We start from the raw sequence: 21,979 nt of genomic DNA on the forward strand, positions 1-21,979 counted from the left end.
GTTATATTAAAGGGGTTCTGCAGTTTGTTTTAACTGATGATCTATCCTCTGGATAGATCATCAGCATCTGACTGGCGGGGGTCTGACACCCGGGACCCCCGCCGATCAGCTTTTTGAGAAAGCAGCGGCGTTCCAGCAGCGCCGCGGCCTTCTCACGGTTTACTGCTGGCCCAGTGACGTCACGATTAGTATCAATTGGCCTGGGCGGGGCTAAGCTCCATTAAAGTGAACGGAGCTTAGCCGCGCCCAGGCCAGTTTTTACTAGTCGTGACGTCACTGGGTCAGCGGTAAACAGTGAGAAGGCCGCGGCGCTGCTGGAACGCCGCTGCCTTCTCAAACAGCTGATCGGCGGGGGTCCCGGGTCATCAGTTAAAACAAACTGCAGAACCCCTTTAAGTAGCCCAGCCATCTCTGTACTGAAAGGAGTGGTGTAGGCCGATCTACGTTTGCTAGTGCTTTGGATGTAGGTCTGTCAGAAGATCGAGTTCATGTCTGAAGGGTTGGGGGGGGGGGGGTTACTCGGAGAACAGTCAGTTTAGGAAGCATGATAAGCCTGCCTGAAAAGATGTGTTTTTAAGGCACGTTTGACTTTAGGGAAGTTAAGAATTGACCTTTATATACTGGGGCAGAGAATTCCAGAGAGTAGGTGCAGCTTGAGAAAAGATGGGAGTGAGCGCTACGAATTAAGGAGGATGTTAATCTTAGATCGCTAACAGAACGAAGAACACGAGTAGGGTGGTAGATGGAAATGAAGGAGGAGATGTATGGAGGTGCAGCACTGTGGAGAGCTTTGTGGGTGAGATGTTTGAACTGTGGTGGATGAGCAACCAGTGAAGTGACTGGCACAGACTAGTAGCATCAGGATAGCAGGTGGACAGAAAGATGAGCCTGGCTGCTGCCTTTAGGACCGACTGAATGGGGAGAGTTTAGCGAGCTGGAGACCGATTAGTAATGAATTACAGTAGTCAAGATGAAAATGAATCAAGGCAACAACAAGAGTTTTGGCCATTTCACTGTAAGAAAAGGGCAGATTCTGGAGATGTTCTTGAGGTGCAGACAACAAGAACGTGCAAGTGATTGGATATGGGGAACAAATGAAAGATCCAAGTGAAACATGATCCCAAGGCAGCGGGCGTGCTGCCCAGGAGTTATAGTGCCACAGATCGAAGTTGAAATATCAAGTTTAGGTGGGTTAATAGATGGGGGAAAGACAAGAAGTTCAGTTTTTGAGAGTTTCAGTTCTAGAAAAGTTGTAAAATATATCTCTGCTAGTAGACAATCTGTCAGGATGGCTGCCAGCCTTTGGTTCTAATTAAGTGTTACATTGCCTTTAAATAGAAGGTACCTTTGATGGCGACTGACCCTCTATAAGCGGGATAGGACGCACATACACATACTAGGTGACTGCTTTTATTGTGTCGCTGTTGAAAGAAATCTATTGATAAAGTGAATGTGTTTGGTTCCAGTTTTCAACAATACTTGTGACTCCAAAGAATTCATGTGTCAGAATCGGCAGTGTATCCCCAAGCAGTTTGTGTGTGACCACGATGCCGACTGCAGTGACGGATCCGATGAGTCCCCGGAGTGTGGTGAGTGTAGCTAAACAAGTGCGGTACGTTCTATGTGGGAGCCCAAGCTGTACCAAGTACATATCAGGATTTCTGGATAATGGCAGTACGTTGACGTTGTGAGGCAAATGGGGACAGTTTTCCTTCAAAAGTGACTGAGATTTTTAAGGATTAATTTAGAAACTTTTGTGCTTTTATGTTATTTTTATGTAGATCCATGTATGATGGTAATGACAGCACATCTGTCCATTCACCTTTTCTTAGAGTACCCAACCTGTGGCCCTGACGAGTTCCAGTGTGCTAATGGCCGCTGCTTACTGAACAAACAGTGGGAATGTGATGGAGAATTTGACTGCCACGACAAGTCGGACGAGGCACCAAAAAATCCACGTTGTACCAGCACTGGTAAGGCTTGAATATGTTTGCAGAGCGGGTAGAGTCCTACACTGACAAATCAGGAGGTGTTCAATGGGCAATACATTTTATTAGTAGACATACAGTATATACACTTTTTTTTTCATTTTATACCCACTATAGTTACTGTATACCATAAAGCTGGTAGAGAAAGACATTTCTGTTATATGGATTATTTCTTTTTCTTGCTTTCTGCAGAAGGCAAATGCAATGACACATTCTACCTCTGTAAAAACGGCAAGTGTATCCCAGAGCACCTCATGTGTGACAACAACAATGACTGCGGGGACGGTTCAGACGAGCTCAACTGCTTCATCAACGAGTGTCAGAACAAGAGGCTGAGCGGCTGCAGTCAGGAGTGCGAGGACCTAAAGATTGGCTACAAGGTACACATCAAACCATGGCAAAATTAAGAAAGCTGTTTAATGCTTGGAGTATATATACATTATGGGGGTCATTTATTAACCTGAAATATGCCTATATCAGGCGTATTTCAGGCACAGATTTCTGGCTTACATTTAGAAGCGGCACTGGATGCGCCAAAGTTAAGTAGAGGCTGGTGCCTATGTGTGTGTATATACAGGTGAAACTCGAAAACGTAGAATATTGTGCAAAGTTCATTTCTTTCAGTAAAGTAACTTAAAAGGTGAAACTAATATATGAGAGACTCATTACATGCAAAGTGAGATATTCCAAGCCTTTATTTGTTATAATTTGAATGATTATGACTTACAGCTTATGAAACCCCAAAGTCACAATTTTGAGGTACCCTTTGCTCAGGGGGTATGGAGTAATTAGCTGACTAGAGTGTGACACTTTGAGACTAGAATATTGAACCTTTTCACAAAATTCTAATTTTAAGCTGCATTAATGCAATTCCTTTTAAGTTGCATTACTGAAATAAATGGACTTTTAAACAATATTCAAATTTTTCGGGTTTCACCTGTGTAGATTGTGAGAGGTTATGCTCAGTATCGCCTTTGCTGGGGTCAAAGGACACTTGTCTGTCCCATCCAACTCAGACCAGACACCGAGGTATAAGTTTTAAGCGGACTTATAGTCAGGTTTATTGATAGGCTGCAGATAAAATAACAAAACGGCAAAAGAAAACCTTGCCTGTCCAGCACTCACTACACATATCTATCCGCTGGAGGGCTTCTCCCTGTCGGCTCACAAAACAAAGCTTTCGGCAACCTTTTACTCCCTTTGGCTCACTCACACGGACAGACTTTGTGCATCCCCAGGCAGACAGACTGACCGACCTCCTGGTCTGTTATATGCATTAATTACCTTCCACCTGCTACTTATACATTATTCTATGTTTCCATTTATTTTGTCATCCACAGTTTGAATATGACCAGTTTACACTCTCATATTATAATTTTAGAACAGTGGGACCTCAGGTGCGGCCCGTGACCCCGTCCACTCTCTATAATCCAATGTAGATTAGATAGCCTTTTCAAGGTAACAGTTTCACTTTAATGCTCTGCTTAAAGCGGTATTCCGGCTATATCTAAATCCAACTACTTGATTGGTGGAGGTCCAACCGATAGAAAGAACGGGGGTCCCATACCCCACAGTTCCCCCCAGAAATGAATGGAGTGGCATGGCACATTCTTTACCTGCTGCTAAATTCATTGGGGTGGGGAAGCGCACAGGGTATGAGGCCCCCGCTCTACTGATTGGTGTTGGACCCAGCAGTGAAACCCGCACTCATTGAATAGTTATCATCTTGATATAACCAAAATACCACTTTAAAGTAAAACTGTTTGCTGATCAGCTGTTTGGAGGGGGCAGCAGTGCACATGGCAGCACCACGTCCTCTTCACTGTTTACTTGCACGCCGTCTTCCTTGTAGCAGTGGTGCTGTGCAATTATTGCTGTTCATGCCATTTAAGTGAATGGGTGTTGAAGCTGAAATTGCAATGCCACTACAAGGGAGTAGGGGTGCAGGTAGACATCAAAGAGGACACAGCGCTTGTGACCAGCGGGGGTGCCCAGAGTTGGGCTTCCTCCAAAGGATAGGTCATCAATATCTGAGGCCTGACAACCCCTTTAACAAGTATTTATGTACAATAAACTTTATGTAGATAAGCCAACATTTTCTTACTGCTCACAATTCCTTTTGTCACCCGTACAGTGCAGATGTCGTCCTGGTTTTTGGCTGAAGGATGATGGAAAAACTTGTGTCGACATTGATGAGTGCACCACCACGTACCCTTGCAGCCAAAGATGTATCAACACCATTGGAAGCTTCCGCTGTCTGTGTGTCGAAGGCTTTGAAGTGCGAGCAAATGACAGTACAAGCTGCAAGGTGGCCAGTTCTACTGAATGTGAGCAAGTCTAACTACCCGAGATTAAAATGTGTAATTGTTTATGCGGTCTCTTACCTGAGCTTTAACAGGGAAACTTCAGTATAATGGTTTCCTGTTGTACTTTCTGTGCACAGGTGACAACACAAGATCTACACACTCCGGTGGAGACTGGTGTGGTCACCTAGTGTAGTCTGCTGGCATATTTCTACTCTTGGTTAGGTTTTACATTTAGGCTTTCTTTTTTTCTTTTTTTTATAGTGGAGGAGCCAGTCTTAATTTTTGCCAACCGATACTACTTGCGGAAACTGAGTCTGGGAGGCTCCAATTATACCCTACTGAAGCAGGTGAGAGAATGTACACTATATGTATGGGACAGCCGTCTTTAAAGGAAACATGCCATCACTTTCTAAGCCTATTTATCCACTCACTTTTCTATAAATACTTTTTAATACATTAATAGTGATATTAAAATCAATTCTGAACGAACTATCTGTTCAGAGAAAAACCTAAAATAAATGTTCCCGCCATATAAGTAAATGCACCTTAGATGAGTCCTGTCTTCTCCATCCTTCAGAGATGAGTCCAGCGTTCCCTGACTCTTGGAGTGCAGCCGTTCCCACAAACGAATAAGACACCCCCTCTACGATTGCTCCTCTCCACCCCTTCTCTTCTCAAGTCTCGCAGCTGCGCAGTATACATTATATGATCAGTGTGAGGTGACTGGTTCTGCACATGCGCGGGATTTGGGACGTGAGTTCGGGAGGAGGGTAGGATCTGTAGATTCTGTCACTCATGTAACGGGAGGTGGGGTTAGGAATGGGAGGTGATGAGGTAAGCATTTAATTTACATAACTTGAAGAAAGCGAAAGTGGACTGTAAAAGAAGTACGTGGAGGTGTTTAAAAACAAACCCCTAGGATGATTAGGGTGGGGCAGAGCGATCTCAGGATGCCGATGATTCTTATGGTTAAAAACCGGTGACAGGTTCCCTTTAAACTGGAGCGTCTGTTATACTCATATAATTCCTGTCGGTGCTGTTAAACCCACTAGTCCATGAACAAGACATGAGAGGCTCTTTACGCTTTGGGTAGGTTATTGCTAATGGGAGTTCGTACAGACGTTAGTTAGCGATAAGGTGACTGGGTAAAGGTGACCGCGATTACCGGATGAACAAGCAAAACTCTTGTAATAGGATAGTTCGCGCAGGCGCCTTAATCATCGTTTGCTGGCAGCAGATCGTCCTGTCTAAGCAGCACTCTGCTGCCTGCAAACAATGATTCTGTACTGGGAAGAACGATGGCATTAGGGATCGCTCATCCCCATACTGGTGAGGAGATCACTGCTTGTAAAGGCAGCTTTCTCCTCCAATGATGAGCAAGAGATTGTCCGGACAAAACACGTCTTCCTCAGAATCGCTTTCTGCATGTGGCCATGTAAAGGGGCCTCAAGCTAAGCAGCACTCCTATCTGTGCTAATTGGCTGAAGGGGTTCATGCATATCGATATTCTTCATGTTGTAGTGTAGGTATGGAAGCCTACATGGGGTCCATGTAAGTAGGAATTGTAGTAGATGTCTAATTTATCTTTTGTCATTTTTCATATTTGTTTTGTGATATTTGAATAATTTGTGCCAAATAATAACGTTGGCACCGCTGCAAATGGAAAGGGGTTACCCACTTGCCCATCCAAGCAAATAATGTTATGGTTTTCAATATATGTGGTTTGTTATGGACTTTTTACATTCAGGTTAAAGCCTTTAGGTTTTATTTTGATTTCCCTGAAACAACAGTCTAGTTGGAATCTTGTTGTTTTTGGCAGTGATTTCAGGCGGCATTGGCAGACGCTCACCATGTGTGTGTCCAGCTTCAGAAGTGCATTAAGAGCTTGAACACAATGAGAAAGCACTAGAGGAAATATTACCGGGGGATAAATGCATTCTGTCGTCTAGCCTTAAGCAATTCTCTACAATTTTGAGCTGGTCCTATGAAATATTAGAATAAACACAACATCACTAATTTCTGTGGCTCTTGTAGACTTGCTTGAATTGTTTTGTCATAAATGTGATTTATGATGGGTATATCCTGTTTGGCATGTGCAGATTTTTTTAAATGTGTCTATGATGTGTCTCTAATCAGGGCCTGAACAATGCAGTTGCACTGGATTTTGATTATCGAGAACAGATGATTTACTGGACTGATGTCACCACTCAGGGCAGCATGATTCGTCGTATGCACATCAACGGGAGCAACGTCCAGGTATATAAAGAAACCCTACACAACCGCCTGTTAACTTGCGATTGTAATATCTTTAGGCGTCTGACATAAAAAGTATTTTTGGTATTTCTATGGCCTAAGTACCTTTCACACTAGCGTTTTTCTTTTCCAGCATTGAGTTCCGTCCTAGGGGCTCTATACCGGAAAAAAACTGATCAGTTTTATCCTAATGCATTCTGAATGGAGAGCAATTCGTTCAGGATGCATCAGTTCAGTCCCTCTTACGTTTTTTGGCCGGAGAAAATACCGCAGCATGCTGCAGTTTTCTCTCCGGCCAAAAATCCTGAACACTTGCCGAAATGCGGTCTGCGCATGCGCAGATTTTAAAAAAATTGGAATTTTTTTTATACCGGATCCGTTTTTCCGGATGACAACTGGAAAGACCGATCCAGTATTGCAATGCATTTGTGAGACGGATCCGCATCCGGATTCGTCTTACAAATGCATCCGTTTCGTCCGGACTGCCGGCAGGCAGTTACGGCGACGGAACTGCCTGCCGGAATCCTCTGCCGCAAGTGTGAAAATACCCTAAGGTAGTGGAGGGTTAATGATGCCAGTTCTGGTGGTCCTCCAGCATTCCAGCTGTTGTGAAATTACAACTTGTGTTATAGGAACTCGTATAAAAGAGTGTGCAGCATGCTGGGGGGTGTAGTTTTACAACAACTGGAAATGCCCTCCTTTCTGTTGGTTAAGACTAGATAAAGAGGTTAATATTTGATGTTCTGATGATTTAAGGTAAAGCTCCCTTTCTTGAGTAGATCTAGAGTAGAATGGGGGCTTAATAGTTTATTCCCTGGTGTCTATAGTAATGCTCCTATACCTGATGGTTCAGAATAGAAGATGGGGCTTTAATAACCTGGTGGTCTAGGGTTGAAAAGTGGTGTTCTGGTGGTGTACCCACCCTGCCAATCTCCAGCAATGTGCACATTGCATTAAGCACTCCCTCCTGCGCAGATCAATCAGGGACAGAGAATATGAACAGCTGCCCAGCTCTCTCTATGATCGGGCAGACTGCTTTATGTGCCTCATGTGGCTAATCAGGACAACGGGCACTGTCAATCACCCCTATTCCTGACGGAAATACTTTTTTAACTTTTTTAAATTTCTCTAAAGCATGTCCAAAAGTAGTAGTACCCCTCCACCTATAGTCTATAATTTATAACAGAGGAGTGACTTAAAGCTTCTGAGCCCCCATGTAAAATCTGTAACCAGACCTACAGCCAAATTGTGCAGTTTATAGAACTGGTCTCCTATGGGACCGAGGACCTTTTTAACCCTGCATGCTCCAGGGATCAGGCGTGGCTGCAGCCCCTAGTGTTAGGTTTCTAAATTTAAAGCAAGATATATATATATATATATATATATATATATATATTATTGGCACTACAGAACCCAATTTACCTAATAGTTTCCAGTATTTATAACCTTACAAAATGCAAAATCTCATAACAGGTGTCGGGCTTTAAAAAACTAGAGTAAATTATGCAGCAATCGTAACTACTCTATAGCAGATAACCAAACTGGTTCATGTCGGCCCCAGGTCCTTCATCGCACTGGACTTAGTAACCCTGATGGACTGGCTGTGGACTGGGTTGGAGGAAACCTGTATTGGTGTGACAAAGGAAGAGACACAATTGAGGTTTCCAAGCTGAACGGCGCTTATCGTACTGTGCTGGTTAACTCTGGACTGAGGGAGCCTCGGGCGCTGGTGGTAGATGTGCAACATGGGTAAGTCCATTGCAAAAACTTTTTGCTCTTTTACGAGTTCATGTTGTCTTCTGAGCAGACTTGTAAATCGAAGCCTTCTGTCTTGTGCTTTTGTTTCAGCTATTTGTATTGGACAGACTGGGGAGACAATTCTTTGATTGGTAAAATTGGTATGGATGGCACCAACCGCAGTATCATTGTGGAAAACAAAATAACATGGCCCAACGGTCTGACGCTGGATTATGTCAATAGCAGAATTTACTGGGCTGATGCTAGAGAGGATTACATTCAGTTTGCTAACCTTGACGGAAGCAACCGACACACAGGTAATCTGGAATTTTAGGTTGCAGTATGGATATAATTTAGGACTGTTATCATTCCATACATAGTTACATATTTGATACGGTTGAAAAAAGACATAAGTCCATCAAGTTCAACCAAGGGATAGGTAGGGACGCGAATTCCAGAAGGAAGTACGGTTGCAAGAAAAGTATGTGAACCCTTTGGAATGATACGGATTTCTGCACAAATTGGTCATAAAATGTGATCTGATCTTCATCTAAGTCACAACAATAGACAATCACAGTCTGCTTAAACTAATAACACACAAATAATTAAATGTTACCATGTTTTTATTGAACACACCATGTAAACATTCACAGTGCAGGTGGAAAAAGTATGTGAACCCTTGGATTTAATAACTGGTTGAACCTCCTTTGGCAGCAATAACTTCAACCAAACATTTCCTGTAGTTGCAGATCAGACGTGCACAACGGTCAGGAGTAATTCTTGACCATTCCTCTTTACAGAACTGTTTCAGTTCAGCAATATTCTTGGGATGTCTGGTGTGAATCGCTTTCTTGAGGTCATGCCACAGCATCTCAATCGGGTTGAGGTCCGGACTCTGACTGGGTCCCTCTAGAAGGTGTATTTTCTTCTGTTTAAGCCATTCTGTTGTTGATTTACTTCTATGATTTGGGCCGTTGTCCTGTAGCAACACCCATCTTCTGTTGAGCTTCAGCTGGTGGACAGATGGCCTTAAGTTTTCCTGCAAAATGTCTTGATAAACTTGGGAATTCATTTTTCCTTCGATGATAGCAATCCGTCCTGGGCCCTGACGCAGCAAAGCAGCCCCAAACCATGATGCCCCCACCACCATACTTCACAGTTGGGATGAGGTTTTGATGTTGGTGTGCTGTGCCTCTTTTTCTCCACACATAGTGTTGTGTTTCTTCCAAACAACTCAACTTTGATTTCATCTGTCCACAGAATATTTTGCCAGTACTGCTGTGGAACATCCAGGTGCTCTTGTGCAAACTGTAAACGTGCAGCAATGTTTTTTTTGGACAGCAGTGGCTTCCTCTGTGGTATCCTCTCCATGAAATCCATTCTTGTTTAGTGTTTTACGTATCGTAGATTCGCTAACAGGAATGTTAGCATATCCCAGAGACTTTTGTAAGTCTTTAGCTGACACTCTAGGATTCTTCTTTACCTCATTGAGCAGTCTGCTCTGTGCTCTTGCAGTCATCTTTACAGGATGGCCACTCCTAGGGAGAGTAGCAGCAGTGCTGAACTTTCTCCATTTATAGACAATTTGTCTTATCGTGGACTGATGAACAGCAAGGCTTTTGGAGATACTTTTATAACCCTTTCCAGCTTTTGTGCAAGTCAACAATTCTTAATCGTAGGTCTTCTGGGAGCTCTATTGTGCGAGGCATCATTCACATCAGGCAATGCTTCTTGTGAAAAGCAAACCCAGAACTGGTGTGTTTTTTATAGGGCAGGGCAGCTGTAACCAACACCTCCAATCTCATCTCATTGATTGGACTCCAGTTGGCTGACACCTCACTCCAATTTTCTCTTGGAGATGTCATTAGTCTAGGGGTTCACATACTTTTTCCACCTGCACTGTGAATGTTTACATGGTGTGTTCAATAAAAACATGGTAACATTTAATTCTTTGTGTGTTATTAGTTTAAGCAGACTGTGATTGTCTATTGTTGTGACTTAGATGAAGATCATATCACATTTTATGACCAATTTGTGCAGAAATCCGCATCATTCCAAAGGGTTCACATACTTTTTCTTGCAACTGTATATGGTTTTATTAAAGCAGTAGCACCTACAAAACAGAACTTGTTAATGTATACGGTTAATTACAACTCTCCTGCTGTTTTGTGCCTACAGCTCCTATACAAATTTGTTTCCACGGTAACGGACTACAAAGTGTGTAGTCTGATCCTGCATCTTTACTTCTTCTTGCTGGGGCAAGACGGCAGATCAGACAAAACAGTTTGACTTATGTTTGATACTAATGGAACAGGCCTGCCGAGGGCTTTAGGCACCAAATGATATAATTGCTTAATAAACACAAACTTGGAGTGTTCCTTAATTGTCTTTCATTTTAGATGCTTTGTAATAACAAAAAATAGTTGCAAAAGTGGACTATCACTTTAGGGCTAAAACCTTCTGGCTTGTATACTTGTGCAGTGTTGTCTCCAAGCCAGGATCTTGAGAACCTCTCTGTGGATTTGCTGCATATATAGATTCCAAATTTTCAAAGACCCTTTAGACCCAGGAAAATTGATAGTGGCTCCTTTCCCCTGATGAAGCCACGTTACAGTGGCAAAACATGTTGGGGGAGCTCTAGCATTTAATTTTTAGATTAGGTTAGGCAGGGATCCTGTCGCGGAGAGAAGTATCTGCAGACTCCTCTGAATCGCGACCACTAATGGTGGAGAGACATACTTGAGATATATCAAGAAAATAATGACTGATAACCACTAGGTGACCCTCAAACATAAAACTCCATAAAAGGGAAAATACACCGCAGAAATAAAAAGGTGGATGGATATATGTTAGGGCATGCAGAGTATATGGGTGAAATTAACCCTTTACTCTGCTCAGTGATCCTGCTAAACCTAGAATTTTAAAGTTTTCCTTTGTTCTCCCGTTTTATGCTATATTTTTAACAATAAATAAATAAACGTTATATTTTATACTGACCAGAAACGGGAGTCTATTAGTCTAGGCAACTAGACTATTTGAAATATATAGATTCCATTACCTGCAGCAAATCCGTTACCTGCATGTATGAGGTTTACTGATTGTTGTTGCTTTTAAAGTCCTAAATGAAACAATACGCTACTTTTACTTATGTCTTGGTAACGCTTACATTTGCTTCATTGCCTCTCCACAGTGCTTAGTCAAGATATCCCACACATTTTTGCCCTGACACTCTTTGAAGACTATATTTATTGGACTGACTGGGAAACCAAATCAATTAACCGTGCACACAAAACCACGGGCGCCAACAAGACCTTGCTTATCAGCACGCTTCACCGACCCATGGACATACACATCTATCATCTGTATCGGCAGCCTGATGGTGAGTGCAGTCGAAATTAACTTTACTGTTTCTTACCTATAAAGGGCAGCCATTTTCTACAATCTGCTGTGCCATGATCTACACAGATGTACAATACAGTCGGTCGAATGAGAATTATGATGATAGCCTGTCTAAGGTGTGTGGACAAATCAAGGGTTTCCGCAAGAGAAGTATCCACACAGCCTGTTTGTTCTTTAAAGGGAACCTGTCACCGGGATTTTGTGTATAGAGCTGAGGACATGGGTTGCTAGATGGCCCCTAGCACATCAGCAATACCCAGTCCCAATAGCTCTGTGTGCTTTTATTGTGTAAAAAAAAACGATTTGATACATATGCAAATGAACCTGAGATGAGTCAGACCTTGAAAATATGACTCTTCTCTGGTCACACAAGTAAGATATGACTCTTTTATGTTAATTTGCATATGCATCAAATCGTTTTTTTTACACAATAAAAGCACACAGAGCTATGGGGACTGGGTATTGCGGATGTGCTAGTGGCCATCTAGCAACCCATGTCCTCAGCTCTATACACAAAATCCAGGTGACGGGTTCCCTTTTAAAGGCCATGAACACCTTCTGTGACAATTTTTTTTCATTGCTGTATTTTTACTCATTTTAGCCTCAAATAATTTTTATCGAAATGTAGCTTTCAAACTGATAAGAATATAGCTATAATGAGTGTTTATGAGCGGTCACTAGTTCAGACATAAGGGCTATACATCGAGCTCTCAGGGCAGCTCCCTGATAGATTCTGCATAAAACACCTTTTTTTTTTTTTACATTTGTGATCTGTCCCCCTCCTTTAGTTCCTGACCATCCCTGCAAAAATAACAATGGTGGTTGCAGTAACCTGTGTCTTCTATCACCTGGTGGAGGTTATAAATGTGCTTGTCCTTCTAACTTCTACCTTGGAGCAGACGGCAAAAACTGTGTGTCCAATTGCACTGCTAGTCAGGTAAGTTAGGCTTGTATGTGTCTCAATATTAGGGAGGTGCAGATTAATAACTGAATTAAAGGTTTTTATTATAAAATGTCTTGTAATGGATGCTTAAAGAGGCTCTGTCAGCATAATCAACCCTATTAAACCTGGCATACTGCCTGGTAGGTCCCATCCTGCTGATTAAAACAATACCTTGCTTTTGTCTGTATGTTAAACAGAGATGTCTGTTTTTTTAGTTATATGCAAATGAGCAAGTTGAAGCACCAGGGGGTGGGGCTGAATCCTTGAGGCCCTGCTTTGTAACACCCCCTGTGCTCTGCTTGCGACCGCTTCTCCTTGATTGACAGGGCTAGACATCAGCATGCTGAAGGTAGAGCTGTGCCTTAGGATCTACATATCATATGCACTACTTACTGTAGCATTACCATATTGAGATATGCTTAGAAAGGTAATAAACATATTACTGCTTTACTCACAGGCACAATATATGATTATAAAGACACCAGTAATGTGTTAGCTTTCTGAGCGTAGCAAAAACATTGTTTTCTATGTGATAAGGCTACAGTAAGTAGTGTGTATGATATGTACATGCTAGAACATAGCTCTGCCCTCAGCACTCTGATGTCTAGCCTGTCAATGAAGGTAAGAAGGAGTGTGCAGAGCACAGGGAGTGTTGCAAAGCAGTGCTCCAAGGATTCAGACTCGCTCCCTGGTGCTCCAACTTGCTCATTTTCATATTACTAAAAACGCAGATATCTCTGCAGCTGTTTAGCTGACAGAGCCTCTTTTTAAAGTGTTGCTCCAATTTTGATCTGACATTGGACTTGCAGAGAGTTTAATGGGCGGTGTGTTTGACAAGTCAGCCATAGAATGCTTGAATAGTCTGCAGAGCACCCAGTAATTAGTGAAGGGTGCATTACAGCTTCCTTAGCCAGTGTCTCTCTGGGTCTCTTCATGCCCCATGTCTGATCAGGCCGGAGGTCTAATTTATATGGACACTTTAACAGATTGCAACATTATAACTCTTTACTATGATATTCCATCATATAGAATACATGTTCCTTACTTGGTTCCCCTGCCATCCAGCTGTCAGATCATGGGCCGCACACTGTGGCTGGCTGCAATGGACCATGTCATTTATACCTAATATTACATGATATGAAATTTACCTTTACTGCTCATCTGATCACCATACCTTTTCTATATCTGTTCAGTTTGTCTGCAAAAATGACAAATGCATCCCATTCTGGTGGAAGTGTGACACAGAAGACGACTGCGGAGACCGTTCGGATGAGCCTTCTGATTGCCGTATGTAATCATGTTGTTAACATCACTTATTAAATTTTTTCCTTTTATGTTTGATTTAAAGGGGTTTGCATCAACATCCTATAAAATAATCATTTATGAAGGCAGCTGTAATTTTATAATGTATTTCTTTTACCTTTGTTGCTCTTATCTCCCGTTTTGTGCTGTGGTCACATGACTATGTCTATGCAATCTTCCTTATTTCCTGTGATGTTATGTCCATGAGTGAGGCAGTGATAAGGGCGTGTCTATGTACCTAGCTGGGTGGGAGGAGTTATATACTAGCTGGGTGTTAGGGGCAGTGATAGGGCCGTGTCTAACTGGGTGGGAGGAGCTATAAACTAGCTGGGTGTTAGGGGCAGTGATAGGGGCGTGTCTAACTGGGTGGGAGGAGCTATAAACTAGCTGGGTGTTAGGGGCAGTGATAGGGGAGTGTCTATGTAACTAGCTGGGTGGGAGGAGCTATAAACTAGCTGGGTGTTAGGGCCAGTGATAGGGGAGTGTCTATGTAATTAGCTGGGTGGGAGGAGCTATAAACTAGCTGGGTGTTGAGGCAGTGATAGGGGCGTGTCTATGTAATTAGCTGGGTGCTGATCAGGGAGGTGCTTGAGCTGTGGCAGAGAAAGGAGAAGTGCATCATGGGTTTGGTTGGATACAACAGGAAGTGCTACATACAGGAAGTAAATCGACCAGAGTGATTTGTTTATGTGGTGAAAATGGGTGAGGAGAGTCCAAATCAGGGGCATGGGGAAGATGTCACTTGAATGGTACTGAGCTTTGCCTATGTCATGTGACCGATGAATTTGACGTCACTGGCCTAGGAAGAGGCCACAGCGCTAATGGAGCACCACAGTCTCTTCAAACAGCTGATCAGCGGGTGTGCCAGGAGTCGGGCCCCCACCTATCAGATACTGATATCCCGAGGATAGGTCATCAATATTAAACATTCAGAAAACTCCTTTAAAAACAATAGTAAAATCCTGGAAAGCACCTTTAGGCTGTCCTTGCACATTATACAAAACTCGTCCCAACCTGACAAGCTTGAGTGGGATCAGCTCATAATCTAACGTGTATGGAGTTCTCTTCTCCTCACTGCAGATGTTGGATTTCAGCATGCCCAATCTTTTGTCCCGTGGGAGTTAAACTGTTGCTAGCGGCTTATTACCCTCTATGCTTTGAAACATGCACTTTCAACCGAACCAGGCATGCATGTTGATGGTGGAGTCAGCTGAATGAATGGTCCCCCCATACGTTTTTCATGTGTATGGTCAGGGCTGAAAGTGTGGGCAGTATATGGACTATTGTAGTAGTGTGGCCCTCATACTCATAGGCAGGATGTGTGACGTGATGAAAATGATTTTGTATCGTGTATTTTGTATTGTTTTTAGTGATTTATCTATTTTCTTATTACAGCTGACTTTAAGTGTCGCCCAGGGCAGTTCCAGTGCTCCACAGGAATATGTACTAATCCAGCATTCATCTGTGATGGGGACAATGACTGCCAGGACAACTCGGATGAACTCAACTGCGGTTAGTACATGACTTGTGTAGTTTTGCATCTTCGTCGCACAGGGAAAAGACATGATTTTTTTTTTCCATTAGTTTGAGGCAGAGAAATGTTGACATTTCGCTATTCTAGATGCAGACCTTTATGCACATCTTCTTCCGCTATGAAAAATACAAGGGTATTTTGTCCATTTTATTACTATCTGACCTTTTCATGTATATTTCTAGTTATAATTTACTTAAAACTTGGAGTAAGTCCATTACTTTACATTTCCTCTACTGACATAGCGAACGCTCTACGTGCCGTCCCGCAGCGATCGAGCTGAGGCTGCAGCTCACTACTTTAAGACTTGATAAAGGGGTCATGCACCCTGAAACGCATCGTCTGTAAATAAAACAAGATCAATATCACACCTGATTGTGACTCTGCGCCCTTTGTCGTCCACAAGCCTGCTTGACCTTCATGGTCCAGCTTATCTTCTACACAATATTTACCTGACCGGCGACTTGGCTCCTGCCCCAGGTCATTGGACGAGTTTGGCTGCACCAACCAGCAATCTTCTTGTTTGGTCTTAGTTGTGGTTGCACCCAATTTGGTGCAACCACAAAAAGTGAGCACATTACCATCACCACAAAAGACCACTGCTAACTGACATACTCACCCTATGAGCGCCTTCTCTCCCTCTCTGCCTTTTTTTTGGCTATTTCCTCTACGGAGTCAGAGTTACAACCTGTATTCTGTTCTGTCCTCTGCCACCCAGGTGTTTTAGTTGCTGCTGAGCTCAGATCCTTTAGGCCCCTTTCACACGGGCGAGATTTCCGCACGGGTGCAATGTGTGAGGTGAACGCATTGCACCAGCACTGAATCCGGACCCATTCAATTCTATGGGGCTGTGCACATGAGCGTTGGATTTCACGCATCACTTGTGCGTTGCATGAAAATCGCAGCATGTTCTATATTCTGCGTTTTTCACAGAATATAGAAGTGAATGGGGCTGCGTGAAAATCGCAAGCATCCACAAGCAAGTGCGGAAGCAGTGCGATTTTCATGCACGGTTGCTAGGAGACTATCGGGATGGAGACCCGATAATTATTATTTTCCCTTATAACATGGTTATAAGGGAAAATAATAGCATTCTTAATACAGAATGCATAGTACAATAGGGTTGGAGGGGTTAAAAAAAAAATAATAATAATTTTACTCACCTTAATCCACTTGCTCGCGTAGCCCGGCTTCTCTTCAGTCTTCATCTTTGCTGTGCACAGGAAAAGGACCTTTGATGATGTCACTACGCTCATCACATGATCCATCACTATGGTGATGGATCATGTGATGGACCATGTGATGAGCGCTGTGACGTCATCAAAGGTCCTATTCCTCAAAGAAGAAGACAGAAGAGAAGCCGGGCTGCGCGAGCAAGTTATTTATTTTTTAACCCCTCCAGCCCTATTGTACTATGCATTCTGCATTAAGAATTCTATTATTTTCCCTTATAACCATGTTGTAAGGGAAAATAATAGTCTACACAACACCGAACCCAAACCCGAACTTCTATGAAGAAGTTCGGGTTTGGTTACCAAACATGCCGATTTTTCTCACACGCGTGCAAAACGCATTACAATGTTTTTCACTCGCGCAGAAAAATTGCGCATTTTCCCTCAACGCACCCGCAAGGCATCCGGACACGCTCGTCTGCAAGGGGCCTAAGGCTTTAGTTTAGGGTTTACTTCATTGATTTTCATTCTGGGCATTGCAGTACATAATGAAAGGGGGCATAGTTGTAGACCATGCATAGGTGGCCCATGGGTGACATCAGAATATAAAGGGCTCATGGAAGGTGGACCCCTTTTTCAAATTTAGCACTAGGGTCCTGGAGCTTTACATTCTCCTTTTGGAGTATACTAATCAGAATAGGCCTCAGCAAAGTTTTATTAATGTGTCTGTCGACGAGAACTAACTCAGATCTGTTCAAGTCAAGAAGTGTATAGTCTTTGCACTACTGTACATTGTAGATGTACTGTATGTGTACGTGATGCTTATGCTAACCTTAATGGTGTCCTTAAACTGGGATCGGCTTCAAAACATAGTTGAGTCTAAAGCTTAAATGGATATTCCCATCTTAGGCTACTTTCACACCTGCGTTAGGTGTGGATCCATCTGGTATCTGCACAGACGGATCCGCACCTATAATGCAAACGCTTGTATCCGTTCAGAACGGATCCGTTTGCATTACCATGAACAAAAAACAAAAATTTTTATTTTTTTTCATGATCATGACAATGCAAACGGATCCGTTTTGACTTACACTGAAAGTCAATGGGAGGCGGATCCGTTTTCAATTGCACCATATTGTGTCACTGAAAACGGATCCGTCCCCATTGACTTACATTGTAAGTCAGGACGGATCCGTTTTGGCTCAGTTTCGTCAGACGGACATCAAAACACTGCAAGCAGCGTTTTGGTGTCCGCCTCCAGAGCGGAATGGAGGCTGAACGGAGGCAAACTGATGCATTCTGAACGGATCCTTATCCATTTAGAATGCATTGGGGCAAAACTGATCTGTTTTGGGCCACTTGTGAGAGCCCTGAAACGGATCTCACAAGCGGACCCAGAAACACCAGTGTGAAAGTAACCTTAGACATTTATGGCACATCCACAGGACTCACACTGTGCCTGGTGAGGTGACCACCGCAATCAATTGGAGAATAAATGGACATATGGCTGTTCATGTGCACATCTATCTTCATTCATGTCTATGGGAGTTACAAAAAGTAGCCTGACAGTTTCCGTAGCTTCCATAGAAGTGAATGGAGATGGCCAAACACACATGGTCAGGGTCATCCTCCGCCTGGAGGCAGCAGCCACCTCAACAGGCGGTAAGTGGTTTGTAGACCCCTCTTCTTTTGATAGGTGCAGGTCATGGCATATTCTGTGGCTATGGCATAAATATCTAAGATGGGAGTACTTCTTTAAAGTGCATCATCATGTGGTTTTAGGTCCAAAAATTCAGTACTACATACATTTTAAAGATAACATTCTGGCTACCTGAAGACGCCACAAGGGGGAGCTCATAGTACACTGTGTGAGAACTGCGTTCAATGGGTGACATTGCAGTAAGCTCCCTCTAGAGGTGGCTGCAGGCAGCTATCAGGCTATATTTACCTATGTCTATGCAAGGAATTTGGAGCGCTATATGAAAAATGGATTGCTGCCCAATATAATTACTCTGTATTCAAGGGTGGATATATTCACTTTGTGTTAGATAGGCTGCTCTAGAAAAATAAAATAGAAATCTATTTTCCTGCAATCTGTTTATTTTCAGACTGCAACCACAGCATCATTCTATGATATGTTTCATGGGATGTGATTGATAGCTGCAAGTGTTTTCTTACTATGGGGCGTTTGTATTTTATCATTTCTTCATTCTGAGAATTGAATAGAAATCATTATAGGCATTACTGCTTATTATTTCAGATGTCCATGTGTGCCTTCCCAGTCAATTCAAGTGCACCAACACAAATCGCTGCATTCCTGGCATATTCCGCTGCAATGGGCAAGATAACTGTGGTGATGGAGAAGATGAAAAGGATTGCCGTGAGTATTTTCTAAGTGCTTTTGTTCATTTTGCTCTCCACCCAAAACCTTAATGGTGACAACCAATATGACAGCATTTCCTGTCGTCCTCTGCGAAAACGTCCACCCCGAATACTTAAGGGTACGGCCACGCAGATTGCGAAGTACTTCAGGATTGCTTTCACACCTGCGTTAGGTGCGGATCCGTCTGGTATAATGCAAACTATTGTATCCGTTTAGAACGGATCCGTTTGCATTATGAAGAACAAAGTCAAAATGGATCCGTCCTGACTTACATTGAAAGTCAACAGGGGACGGATCCGTTTTCAATTGCACCATATTGTGTCAGTGAAAACGGATCCTCGCGCATTGACTTACATTATAAGTCAGGACGGATCCGTTTAGCTCCGCATCGCCAGGCGGACACCAAAACGCTGCAAGCAGCGTTTTGGTGTCCGCATCCAGAGCGGAACGGAGCCAAACTGATGCATTCTGAGCGGATCCTTATCCATTCAGAATGCATTGGGGCTGAACTGATCCGTTTTGAACCGTTTGTGAGATCCCTAAAACGGATCTCACAAACGGAATTCAAAACGCCAGTGTGAAAGTAGCCTTAGTTAGGCTGGTTTCACACGGGCGTTGCGGGAACATGAGCGATTTTTCCGGGCGAGTGCAAAACATTGTAATGCGTTTTGCACGCGCGTGAGAAAAATCGGCATGTTTGGTACCCGAACTTCTTCACAGAAGTTCGGGTTTGGGTTAGGTGTTCTGTAGATTGTATTATTTTCCCTTATAACATGGTTATAAGGGAAAATAATATCATTTTGAATACAGAATGCTTAGTACAATAGCGCTGGAGGGGTTAAAAAAAAAAAAATAATAATTTTAACTCCCCTTAATCGCGCAGCTGGCATCTCTTCTGTTGTCTTCTTTGCTGTGCACAGGAATAGGACCTTTGATGACGTCACTGTGCTCATCACATGGTCCAATCACATGGTTCATCACCATGGTGAGGGACCATGTGATTGGATCATGTGATGTGACGTCACCACAGGTCCTTAGCCGGCAGCTCAACATTACAGAAGAAGACAGAGATCCGCAACTACGCGATCAAGTGGACTTTATTTTTAACCCCTCCATCACTATTTTACTTTGCATTCTGTATTCAGAATGCTATTATTTTCCCTTATAACCATGTTATAAGGGAAAATAATACAGATCGGGTCCCCAGCCCGATCGTCACCTAGCAACCATGCGTAAAAATTGCACCGCATCCGCACTTGCTTGCAGATGCTTGCGATTTTCACGTGGCCCCATTCACTTCTATGGGGCCTGCGTTGCGTGAAAAACGCAGAATATAGAGCTTGCTGCGATTTTCACGCAACGCACAAGTGATGCATGAAAATCACAGCTCATGTGTATAGCCCCATAGAAATGAATGGGTCAGGATTCAGTGCGGGTGCAATGCGTTCAACTCGCGCATTGCACCCGCGCGGAATACTCGCCCGTGTGAAAGGGGCCATAGTGTCCAGTGTTAATGGCTGCACCGTTTTGCAGGAACACAAAGTAAACAATTTGGTTCTAATCGGTTAATATCATCTCGCTGCGGCTTGTATGGCCGCACCCTTACTGACTAGTTTTGCTTCAGTTGCCTCACACTTGACTCATTAATGTGCTTCTCTCCCTGTTTCAGCTGAACTTACCTGTGCACCAAATCAATTCCAGTGTACAATTAACAAGCGATGTATACCCAGAGTCTGGGTGTGTGACCGAGACAATGACTGTGTGGACGCATCCGACGAACCACTTAATTGCAGTAAGGATCATGTGTTTATATATTTTTCCTTTTTTTTTTTTTTTTTTTTACATTTACATAATTATTAGAGATGAGCAAATTTCATATTTTGAAATTCGTTCACACTTCGTTTGGTGGTAAAAGCAGAATTGCGTTATGGATTCCGTTACCACCGACCATAACGCAATTCTACGACAGAATGCCTTTAGAGGCATTCTGTTATCCATTCCGTCATAATAGAAGTCTATGGGCTGCAAAACGGATCCGTCCCATTTCCGTTATAAAGGAGAGGACTTCTCTACATTATGGAAACAGGACGGATCCGTTTTGCAGCCCATAAACTTCTGTTATGATGGAATGAATAACGGAGTACCTCAAAAGGCATTCTGTCGTAGAATTGCGTTATGGTCGGTGGTAACGGAATCCATAACGCAATTCACCTTTTACCAACAAACGAAGTGTGAACGAATTTCATAAGCGGAAATTCGCTCATCTCTAGTTATGTTGCTTGAAAGGCCTGTAACATCCTGTTCTTCGATTGTTTCAGTCTATTATTCCGTTTTATTCTTCTTCTCCCCCCCCCCCCCCCCCCCCCTTTTTTCTATGCGCTACTCTTCCTACAGTTTTTGGGGTTACAAACGCCAAACTTTCCACACTTCTTCAACCTATAGTGAGGTTAGTTCCTTGTGCGTTAATAAGCAATGCCACCCTCCGGGCCCCTGCGGCGGACCACCGAAGACCCCTTTTTTGCCATTGACAGGGAAAATTTTGAAGTCGCTCCCACTCGCACAGTTTTAAAGCTACACTCCCCAAACTCGGACCACATATTGTTGGTGTCAATCCGAATAAAAGGGTAAATTTTAGGGGGCACACCAAAGTGGGCGGAGCTAGCAACTGCCTATGAAAATGTAGCTATTTTCTATACGCTACTCCTCCCACAGTTTTAGGAGTACAATTACCAAACTTTGCACACTTGTTCGGCACATACCCGAATAGGTTACTTGTGCTTTGTTAACCGATCCCACCGTCCGGGCCCCTGGGGCAGCCCCCTGAAGACCCCACTTTTTGCCAAAGACTTTCATTGGAAAATTTTTAACTTTTGCCACTCGTACAGCTTTGAAGTTAAACTCGCCAAACTTGGGTCGCTTAATCATGGGGTCAACCTGAAAATTTCTGTCACATTTTGGGGACTCT

The 21,979-nt window shown here is 43.1% G+C and overlaps 1 protein-coding gene across 1 annotated transcript in view; it reads left to right on the forward strand.

The window, feature by feature from the left end:
• The window catches only part of LRP1 (LDL receptor related protein 1), a 297,752-nt gene that overhangs the window by 238,489 nt on the left and 37,284 nt on the right, over window positions 1–21,979 (forward strand). Inside the window, exons 53-66 of the mRNA XM_040425719.1 lie at window positions 1,467–1,589; window positions 1,833–1,973; window positions 2,181–2,368; window positions 4,123–4,315; window positions 4,556–4,641; window positions 6,431–6,550; window positions 8,109–8,296; window positions 8,396–8,601; window positions 11,475–11,663; window positions 12,472–12,620; window positions 13,820–13,913; window positions 15,324–15,440; window positions 18,892–19,011; window positions 20,684–20,806. Coding sequence (XP_040281653.1) covers window positions 1,467–1,589; window positions 1,833–1,973; window positions 2,181–2,368; window positions 4,123–4,315; window positions 4,556–4,641; window positions 6,431–6,550; window positions 8,109–8,296; window positions 8,396–8,601; window positions 11,475–11,663; window positions 12,472–12,620; window positions 13,820–13,913; window positions 15,324–15,440; window positions 18,892–19,011; window positions 20,684–20,806 — 2,037 coding nt within the window. The remainder of the gene's footprint in view (window positions 1–1,466; window positions 1,590–1,832; window positions 1,974–2,180; window positions 2,369–4,122; window positions 4,316–4,555; window positions 4,642–6,430; window positions 6,551–8,108; window positions 8,297–8,395; window positions 8,602–11,474; window positions 11,664–12,471; window positions 12,621–13,819; window positions 13,914–15,323; window positions 15,441–18,891; window positions 19,012–20,683; window positions 20,807–21,979) is intronic.

The sequence above is a fragment of the Bufo bufo genome, chromosome 3, assembly GCF_905171765.1.
Source record: "Bufo bufo chromosome 3, aBufBuf1.1, whole genome shotgun sequence".
In the NCBI taxonomy this organism is placed as follows: domain Eukaryota; kingdom Metazoa; phylum Chordata; class Amphibia; order Anura; family Bufonidae; genus Bufo; species Bufo bufo.